The sequence below is a fragment of the Hippocampus comes genome, unplaced genomic scaffold (genome assembly GCF_001891065.2).
Source record: "Hippocampus comes isolate QL1 unplaced genomic scaffold, H_comes_QL1_v1.1 scaffold223, whole genome shotgun sequence".
NCBI classification, from domain to species: Eukaryota; Metazoa; Chordata; class Actinopteri; order Syngnathiformes; family Syngnathidae; genus Hippocampus; species Hippocampus comes.
The window spans coordinates 442,922-452,996 of record NW_017804808.1 but is presented as its reverse complement, the minus strand read 5'-3'; the positions used below and the strand labels follow the sequence as shown (position 1 = coordinate 452,996).

The window sequence follows — 10,075 nt, the reverse complement described above, 5'->3', positions numbered from 1 at the left end:
GTGTGTGTGTGTGTGTGTGTGTGTGTGTGTGTGTGTGTGTGTGTGTGTGTGTGTATATGTATATATATATATATTTTTTTTTTCGGAATTTTCAGAAAAGTCCCCTTTCATCTCTGTTTGTGTAAGGTCTTGATCTGGCTCTGCAGATCTTTGGTGAAATCGCAGCTTTCCTGGCTCGATGATTCTTCAGGACTAGGGCTGGAATGACTGCCCCCTGACAGTAATTCCTCTTCCATTCGTCTTTGAGCTGCTCCTATGGCTTTTTTCTAAAGGGCAGACAATTTATTTGTTTATTATTATTCCGGGATGAATAATCCAATACACAAATGATACATAATGTGACAAATCTAGATGACCTGTTTTGGATATCTACTGCCAGCGTCTTTGTTACTGGCACGAAAATATTCTTCACCAAAGTCCAGGCGTTTTCCTTTTCTCATTCTGTTCGGTATATCCCCACTGAATTCTGGCACTTGTAGCTCTCGCTCAGCAGCTCTCAGTGTAGCCTTCTCTTTCGACATGAATTTAGAAGGATATATTGAAGATCGAACTTGACTTCTAATACTGCAGAACAAATAATTATATGCCAATTTTACACCGCAAAATAGTCAAATATTGGATACACATTTTAATAAGTGAAACTATCTTTCCCGCTGTACTTAATACATAAAAAAAGCAACTTATAGGAAATAAGCGAAAAGCCAAGTTTGAGAGTGTGTAAGACAGACTTACCTGCTAAACTGTACAATTACAGCCTATTCGACGGGCCATCCATTCGCTGGTTTCTTGGCGTTTGTCGTTCGACATTCAACCAGATATTTCATGTCAGTAGCGGCCGCTGCGTCAAAGTCAATTATCCAGCTAACTGGAACGATGCTGGCTTTATCTTTGTCAGGCCCTTTGGCCCAACTAACAAAGGCAAACCTAAATTTTGACATTTTCACTAAAGACAATGTTTCACTTCCTTCTCCTTGTCTGATTATGGCGCCCAAATAAATAAATCGAGATGAAGCTGTAACGCTCCTTTTCCGCGCCTCGACGAATCGACGTGTTCACCATAGCGCGGGCGCCAAATACAGCGCTATGATTGGCTGGTTGGTTTGGGATGACTGTTATGCGCATGCGCTATCGACGCAAAGCATTCTGGTAAAAGTAGTTTTGATGTAATTTAGTCATTTCAAATCACAACGTGCCAACGAAAGGGAGCTAGTGCCATTTCATGGCGATTAGGGTCAAACAAACGTAGAAAATGGACCGATTTCGACTGAAAAGGAAACATATCCTCCGGGTGCTGATAATATGGATATTCCAAGAAGAAAATGTATGATCATTGATCTGCCAAAATATGCAAGCCTCTATGCATGCATACCTCCAAGATCCAGTGTGGAGGATTGAAAATATATGGCAAAGTACATGCCAATTTTGTAGACTCCCAAAATAAATTGTATTTCTGTAATACTATTTTTTATCATCATTGTATTTTCTTCAAAGGATACACTACTTTATACACTAATTGTGTTTATTTGAGCATGAGAACACTAGACATGGAACAATAAAAGGAACAAATGCATTTCAAAACATTTATGTTTACTAATGAAACTCATGTGGGGGTAGGATGAAGTCTATCCTACTATCAGATTATGTAATTAAAATATATATATGATTATACTTGCTATATGTTGTAAAATATAAAGACAGACTATTATATGTGAAAAATATAGTGCCCTTTTTGGTCTCAATTGCAACACTTTTTAAATATATTTATCGATATATACACATATATGGTCTATGTCAGGGGTGCCCAAACTTTTTGGACCGAAGATCGACTTTTCGTTCAACCAACCTCCTGGGATCGCCCCTTACCATGCACGTGCACACGCATGCAAGCGCGCATGCACACGCAAGCACGCGCGCCATGACGAGAAGCCAAACACGAAAGCAAGCGATGCACTTTTGCAGCCTGTTGACTATCGTAGCTCACACGTACCGTTTTAAAGTGCTTCACTCAGCCATCTAGATTCCTATTCTTTGCCCATGCCCTCGGTGAATTGTACACGAAGCAAACTCTGAATGAGAATAATGACGATCAAAGATATAGCGCAACAGCTCTGATCACAAGCTACAATTGCAGACTGCTGAGCGCTAACAACTTCCGCTGACGTAGGTCACGCGCCACCGTAGGTTAAAGATTTACCTGCTTTATTTTATTTTATTTTTAAAATATTTTTTGGGGAAAAATGAGACTGATAGGATGATTAGGGCATGCAGGGTACATTAACACAAAAATATATTACTAACATGTACAAAGACACACAAATGGTTTTTTTTTTTCTCCTCAACACCTTTCGGATCTAATTGGGACAAGTCCTAGATCTACCGGTCGATCAGGATCGACGTAATGGGCATCCTTGGTCTATGCATATATTGAAGTATGTTAGAAAATTATAAATACAAAATCTCATATATGACAATATATTATTTAATGTATTGCAATGTATTTCTTCCAATATATTGCAATACATTTTTCTTTCGTAAGGGGCAGCCTCTAGCAGAGCCATCGCTCGAGCTGCCATTGAGGTATCCAACACTGCCACCACACGAAAGTACTTTGTAACATCCTCTGTTATTCCCCTCATCTGGAACTGGGCCTTGATGTGCTGAAACCAAGCTGTGGGTTGTGTTGCCAAAAATCGACCAAGTTGTCTGTGGAGGTTTAGATTGCTTGCGTTGAAATCCGTCATTTTTACTCTTGTCGGGGTCACCATTTGTTGAGATGAGGTTAATGATGAAACAAGGAGGTGAAGCCAAGTCATGTCTCTTTTACTCTCTACACCACAGGTGTCAAACTCAAGGCCCGGGAGCCAGATCTGGCCCGCTACATAGTTCTCTGTGGCCCGCCCAAAGCAAATGTGCATCAAACGTCATGTTTCTTGCTCAATACTAACAATGCAAATGGTCTTCACTTTTAAAAATGTTGAAATATCGCAAGAATTTTTTGCTTCCAATCCCTCTTTTAAACTAAATTTAACATCAGAAAACATTTTAAAATGAATTTAACATTATTACTCGTCCTCGATTTCAAAACTAGTCTGTCATAGATTTGTTGCGTGTTTAATCTGAAACAACCATACTTTTATTTTGACCTCACACTATGAACTTCAGTCAGAATTCACTTCATTTTTGGGACCTCATGTCACTGTCCTGTACCATACTTTTTGAGAACCATCCACAAGTACAAATATTTTACATAATGAATGTCGAAATGGTTTGACCAGCTTTAGACAAAAACTATCTTGCAGTGTTAAAATTTGTGTTTCAGATCCATCAAGCCATCCTATTGCTGCAGGCACCAGCTCAGTGTCCATTTGTTCCCCGTCAATCAGTGCTGTTCCGCTTCCTGCTTTCAGTGGTCCACCTTCCATCTTTCCTCCTCCGCCGTCTTCACTTGCCGGCCCCTTTAACACCAATACATCCGTCTCTGTGCCTCCCCTGGGCTCTTCCACCGGACCACCTTCCTTTTCTTCCGGTGCACCTCCTGTTGGGCCTCCTATTTCTAATTTTTCCATGAGCGCAGGATATGACATCACACGGGGTCATGCTGGTCGAGCACCACAGACACCGCTGATGCCAACTTTTTCCAGCCCAACCTCAATTCCAGGTAATGTGTGCAAGAGCATACTCAATATCAAAGTCTGTTGAGCCAGTAGATGATGTCATGGCTTTCCCTTCATATCCAGGTGTACTTTCTAACCCTATGGTTCAGCAACCTGCCATGACTGGGGGTTTAGATGCCAGATCCCCAATCACTTTCCCTGAGGAGCAGGAGGATCCCAGAGTATCTGCGGACAACGGTGGCAATGGAGGTTTATGGGGCTTTTTCAAGGTTAATCTGGAGTCATGTTTTGGCTTTTTTTCCGCCCGTTTGCTGAAAAAGACTCACAGAAATTGAATAACTGTAAACAGAATATCAAAGGCATTGTTAAATTGTGCTGACGTTTGAGTTTTTTCTTGTTTCGGTATTTGTTTACTCACTGTCAGTGTTGTTTTAAATGTTACCGTATTGGCCCCAATATAAGACGGTGTTTTTTGCATTGAAATAAGACCGAAAAAGTGGGGGTCGTCTTATATTCGGGGTCTAGACATTATACCCATTCACGACGCTAGATGGCGCCAGATATCATTGAAGCGAATGCTGAACTTGACTCCTCAGGCCAAAGCGAACCCCTGTCACAAAGAATAAAAATAAAAATAGCGGTAGTACGAAGAAGAAAAATAAAAAATAGTGGTAAGAAAGAAAAGAGAAGAAAGTAATAGGAGATAACAGAAAATAGAGAAACGTAGCGACTATCTGGAGAAAAGTGGGTCGAAGATCGGCCAGGTTAACTGGCAGCTGAGAAGTTATGTATGTAATGTTATGTATGTAAGTTATGTAATTTACATTTCAAAAACCAGAAGTCATTCATTTACGAATGTGATTGCACTTTAGTTTACATATTTAAATGTTCACATATTAAGATTTGAATGAGGCAAAATAACATGCTTTTTCTCTCAAATATATTGTTATAATCATTTGTTTCAGATGTACTGTAATTATTTTCTGTATAAAAATTTATTTGGTGTTCAAAAAGTCTTTTTTCAAACTTAAGTCTTGAAAAAGAGGGGTTCGTCTTATAATCAGGGCCGTCTTATATTCGGGCCAATACGGTAATTTTACTATTTTACTTGTGATCAGTAGCAGATTGGGGAAAACATGTTTTTTTTCTGTCCAGTAAATTTAGATATTAATGAATACTGTATATTTTAGTGGTTCAGTGGATAGGTGGCCTGGTGGTACAGTGGTTAGCGCGTCAACCTCACAGTGTAGAGGTACAGGGTTCAATTCCAGCTCGGCCTTCCTGTGTGGAGTTTGCATGTTCTCCCTGGGCCTGCGTGGGTTTTCTCCAATTACTCCGGTTTCCTCCCACATTCCAAAAACATGCTTGGCAGGCTGCTTGAACACTCTAAATTGTCCGTAGGTGTGAGTGAGATGGTTGTTAGTCTCTGTCCGGTCCCTGCGATTGGCTGGTGACCGGTTCAGGGTGTCCCCCACCTACTGCCCGAAGACAGCTGGGATTGGGATAGGCTCCAGCACCCCGCGACCTTTGTGAGGATAAGTGGATCGGAAAATGGATGGATGGGTTCAGTGGCTCCTCAGTCAACCACCATCTGCTCTGGGTTTGCTGGTCATTTGTGATATATATTTTGAAAATATGTTTGCCCACATTCGAAATAATGGAAATAGAAAAAATCATCTCACGCTCACGTCATCGTAAAATCTTAAATGTACATTTCATACTTTTGTGTTGACTTAGCCCTGATGCTTATTGACCAATCTAGTCAGGGCAGGCAAATATTTCTCACCCAATGACACAAGCACAAGTGTCCCAACTGACTCACCAATGCAGTCTTTTATTTTGGTGAAGCACTCCTTCAGGGTCAGGTTCTTGTCAGGCTTCAGAGCGATTCATCTCTGTTTCTGTGCAAATTCAGAAGACTATTTCTCCAGAAGTTTTACATTTCATGGGCTCCAGAATTTACAGATTTCACTTGCCTTTTAAACAATAGCGAATGTTGCCCCCTCTTTGCCCATTAATGTTGTGACAATACTGTTCTTTGTTTTCTCTGTAGGGCGTCGCTGGGAACCCTGTTGTTAAAACAGTCCTGGATAAGACCAAACATTCTGTAGAGTCGATGATTACCACTCTGGATCCTGGCATGGCTCCATATATCAGTAAGCCTCTCTTATCAGAATTACACAAAAAAGATACCTTTAAGTGTCACAAAACAGCCAATGATAGTCATAGTAAAATTGCATATTTTCCTTGATGAACAAGGAGGTTGACATGCCACAAAATCTTAGCCTTGTTTTCTTGCATATAAAAACAGGTTTTAGATCAACTGATGACAATTAAGTTTAAAGTGTGTGTCCTTTCTCCACAGAGTCCGGAGGGGACATTGACATTGTTGTGACATCGGATAAAGAGATGAATGTTGACGCAGTCCGGGATGCTTTTCAGGAGGTTTTTGGAATGGCTATGGTGACAGGGGAAATTGGCCCTTCCAACATTGCCCCACAGCCTGTGGGTTATGCGGCGGGGCTCAAGGTCTGTTCACTCAGTTTTAAAAAAAATAAATATGTGTTGGTCTGTCGGTATTTCCCCCTTTGTGATAGAATTTTTTTTTTTTAACCCTTAAATATTTCTGATCATGCAAGTCTTAACCCTTTCAGGGACAGCGGTTACTACAGTGGACAGCTTATCATGTGATCAGTTTACAGGGTGCATGAAAGGGTTAATACCTCACAAAGGCAACTATGGTAAATACTCTCTCTCTCTCTCTCTCTCTCTCTCTCTCTCTCTCTCTCTCTCTCTCTCTCTCTCTCTTTACTTATATATTTATATACATACATACATACATATATGGTTTGAAACCTTTGTGTGTGATAGATATGCAAAAAAAAAAGGAAGAGGGAAAACACTTTTTCACTGCACTGTATTTGTTTGCGTAATCAGTGTAGACCACAAAACACGCGTCAGTATGTTTGACCGGACATGTCGCGAGCCTGTCAGTGTTCCAACTCCCAATAATGTTGACATGAAATATTGGGGAAGGGGGGTGGTAAACAAAAGGTGCTCTCCTCTCAATTGTGTATTCAATCCAGATGTAAATACCTGGAAATAATAGCTGAAATATTGATCACTTTGCTTGGAGTCACCTTCGATATCAAACTGAAATGTGTTTAGTCTACACTGCAGGGGTGTCAAACTCATTTTTGTCGCGGGCCACATTGTAATTAACGTTTGCCTTGGAGGGCCGATTATGAATTTTGGGAAACCACATAAATGTTTAATCACCTCCACATATTACATACACAGTGTCCAACAAATAACTAGTTTTAAAATCAGAAGTCAAGAATAATGACTGTTGTTGTGGATTACATTTGACAAATTGAAATTTTGGTTCAGACTTCAGCAAGCATCATGGAACTTGACATGCTTGATTTGCTTTCGTGGGCCACATAAAATGATGTGGCGGGCCAGATCTGGCCTTGTCTTTGACACCTGTGGTCTTCAGGTAAAATCAAGGAATTGACTCCATTGTTCCAAAACTTTTGGAGGGGGATGGACGTCCCCACATCAATAGTATGGTTGCCTCAGGGCAAAGAGGTTCCAAACCTGGGACCATGTAAATAACCTTTTGATCCACCTTTCTTTCTTGTGTGATGCAGGGGGCTCAGGAGCGCATTGATAGTTTGAGAAGATCGGGTGTGATCCACGAGAAGCAGCCAGTGGTCTCAATGGAAAAATTTATTGCTGAGCTCTTTCCTGACAAGTAAGACACTCCTATGAAGATAAATTTTGTACAGCCACTCACACACTCTCGAGTTGTGATGACATGTTTGTAAAGAAGTTCAGTTCGCTTTTTAAAACTATAAACCAAGGCCAAAAGATTTCAAGATTGCATTGTAACTCTTGTCTGGGGAGGGTATGCAAATCATCACGGAGGAACTTGACATGGGTTAGGGGTCTTTGTTGGAGGAAGGTTGCGAGGTGGGATGGCTCACCAGTTTCTACTGGTGTGCCCAGGCTTTTGCTTGGGCAGCAGGTGTTTCTATCACCTATCAATGATGCTGCCGCTCCTCCAACATGAGACTGGGTGCGGCCCTGTGTTGCTGCAATCTTTTGTGCTTGGTCATTAGCTGACTCGTTTGCTTCAGCAACAGCCGGTATCATCGCTTGGGGCTTCTGTAGGACGGACTCGATCCTCTTCCAGCGGATCTGTGATGGTAAACTGTGTGTTGGTTCCATGACTGGCAGATTGTACGAGCAGAACCCAAATGCAGTACACCAGACCACCACAATTATTGGTTATGACTTTTAATGTCAGATGTGACAGCCCAAAGAAAAACTCACAATATAGTGTTTGGAAACTGATTCTACAGAATGGCACTTAGTGGTCATAGCAACAATTAACTCTGCAAATTCTATTTTTCAGAGAATCACTCAGAACAAAATGATTTCTTGATGATCATTTATTTGAATAGTCAAATGATCCCCCCGCCCCTCTACATACAGAGACCCGCACTTGGGTTCGTACCAAAATTAGTCTCAATGTAGAAAAATTTCACTACTTGAAAATGCTGGTTTTGTCTTCAGGTGGTTTGACATCGGCTGTTTGATCCTGGAGGACCCTGATCATAACACCCGAGTGGAGGTCTTCACACAGGCAACCCCTCTGGCTCTCGAACATGTCCAGCAGGTACACATAATTACCTCAACACATCACTGCAAATGGATAAGTGAATGACAAATGTGTCATTATTTAGGATAAGAGGATAATTGCTATGGAAGGTGGATGATTGGCTATGTAGTTACGATAGAATACAGTAAACCCCGACCATCACAGGAGTTATGTTCCAGGAAATCCGCGATATGGAATTGCCCTGTGTAAATTCTCCCTAGGCATGTTTTTTTTCTTTCGTATTTATGGCATTTTTTTTTTTTTTTTTTTACTATTGTTTTTTTAGATCTATAAATACACTTTAAAATCGCCCATTTGCATAAATATTGTAGTGTTGAGTGGCTCTCAGAAAGTGTGGTGCAGCTGTGAGACATGAGAGCTCAAAAATAAGCATGTTCAAAAGCATGCCAAAATGATATGTGCTTTAAATCAAACCTTCCTGCAGTATGCGCTGAATAAATATATTTCACTGGCCCTCGTGGTCGATTCCATTTTGTCATATTGGAGCACATGGTACCTGAGCACTCGGGTAAAAACAAATAAATATATATGTTTACATTTGAACACCTTCACTGGCTTCATGCAAAGATATTCAGTTGGAAAAACTCATACAAATTACCAATTGTACATAGAAAATAAAAGAATGGTCAACTATGGCCGTCATGTTAGAGTCGTTACTTTCGAGGCACAATAGACACCATCAAATGATCACTGTCGCCGTAGCACAATATGTAATGCCTGCTGCTGAATTGCGTGGCGTTGAAATTCTGCCAACGCACCTGCGAGATTTAACCAGAGAAATAGTGAGTGTAACGAGCATGAAATAATTTATCAATCTATTTAATGTGTGTTACCAAGACAAAGGAACCCACTCTAGACACGGCACTTTACGGAACTTTTAAAATACTACGTCCAAGAAATCTGAATATTGATCCATATATATCTCCCTCAGGATGTAGCTTGAAGCACGACACAAAGTCCATAAAAATACAGGGTCTATTCATTGACAAGCCATGCAAACTGCTCACAAACACGGAAATGAAACATATAAATACAAATGGATTTACAAAACAATAAATGAAAGACAAACAATATGAAGACAATTGGTTCAACAAAAAGCCACACAAACCTTGTGGGCTCACATCCACAAGGGGCTAAATATCCTTAGAAGTCTTGCTTGTCTCCTTCCTTCATTTAGTCCAGGGGTCGGCAACCCAAAGTGTTCAAAGAGCCATATTGGACCAAAAAAAAACCAAATATGTCTGGAGCCGCAAAAAATTAAAAGCCTTATCATGAACTCAACACATGTATCTATCTTTGTTAGCGATATTAGCCTACTATAAACATGACTAAGTTGGCTACAAATACACAAGCATTCGTGATTAAATGTTTTTTTTTTCCGCTGCAGTTCATCCTATAGAGCAGGGGCCCCCAACCTTTTTTGCCCCACGGACCGGTGTATGTCAGACAATATTTTCAGGGACCCGCATTTCAGGTGTGGCGGAAATAATACAACGAAATAATATGGTATGAGCTGCATGAAAACTGTGGCGTTTTCGAAATATAATAAACGCAAGGAGCGTCTAATCTGGCCGCAACACTCCGATCGCTATGGCAATGTTTAATGCCTTCAAAATACGATACAACGCAAATTCAAAGTGCATGAAAATGACGACTCACCACAGCACCGAGCTTGATTTTCTGCAACCAGACGGTCCCATCTCGGGGTAATAGGAGACAATGACACCTCAAGTGTGTGGTTTATGTCCAGTCTACTTCGTAATTTTGTTTTCGT

At 40.7% G+C, this 10,075-nt stretch overlaps 1 protein-coding gene across 1 annotated transcript in view; it reads left to right on the top strand.

Moving 5' to 3' along the window:
• The window catches only part of prrc1 (proline-rich coiled-coil 1), a 20,603-nt gene that overhangs the window by 7,841 nt on the left and 2,687 nt on the right, over positions 1-10,075 (top strand). The window contains exons 3-8 of the mRNA XM_019862849.1: positions 3,320-3,658; positions 3,738-3,883; positions 5,668-5,770; positions 5,980-6,143; positions 7,268-7,371; positions 8,196-8,298. Coding sequence (XP_019718408.1) covers positions 3,320-3,658; positions 3,738-3,883; positions 5,668-5,770; positions 5,980-6,143; positions 7,268-7,371; positions 8,196-8,298 — 959 coding nt within the window. The remainder of the gene's footprint in view (positions 1-3,319; positions 3,659-3,737; positions 3,884-5,667; positions 5,771-5,979; positions 6,144-7,267; positions 7,372-8,195; positions 8,299-10,075) is intronic.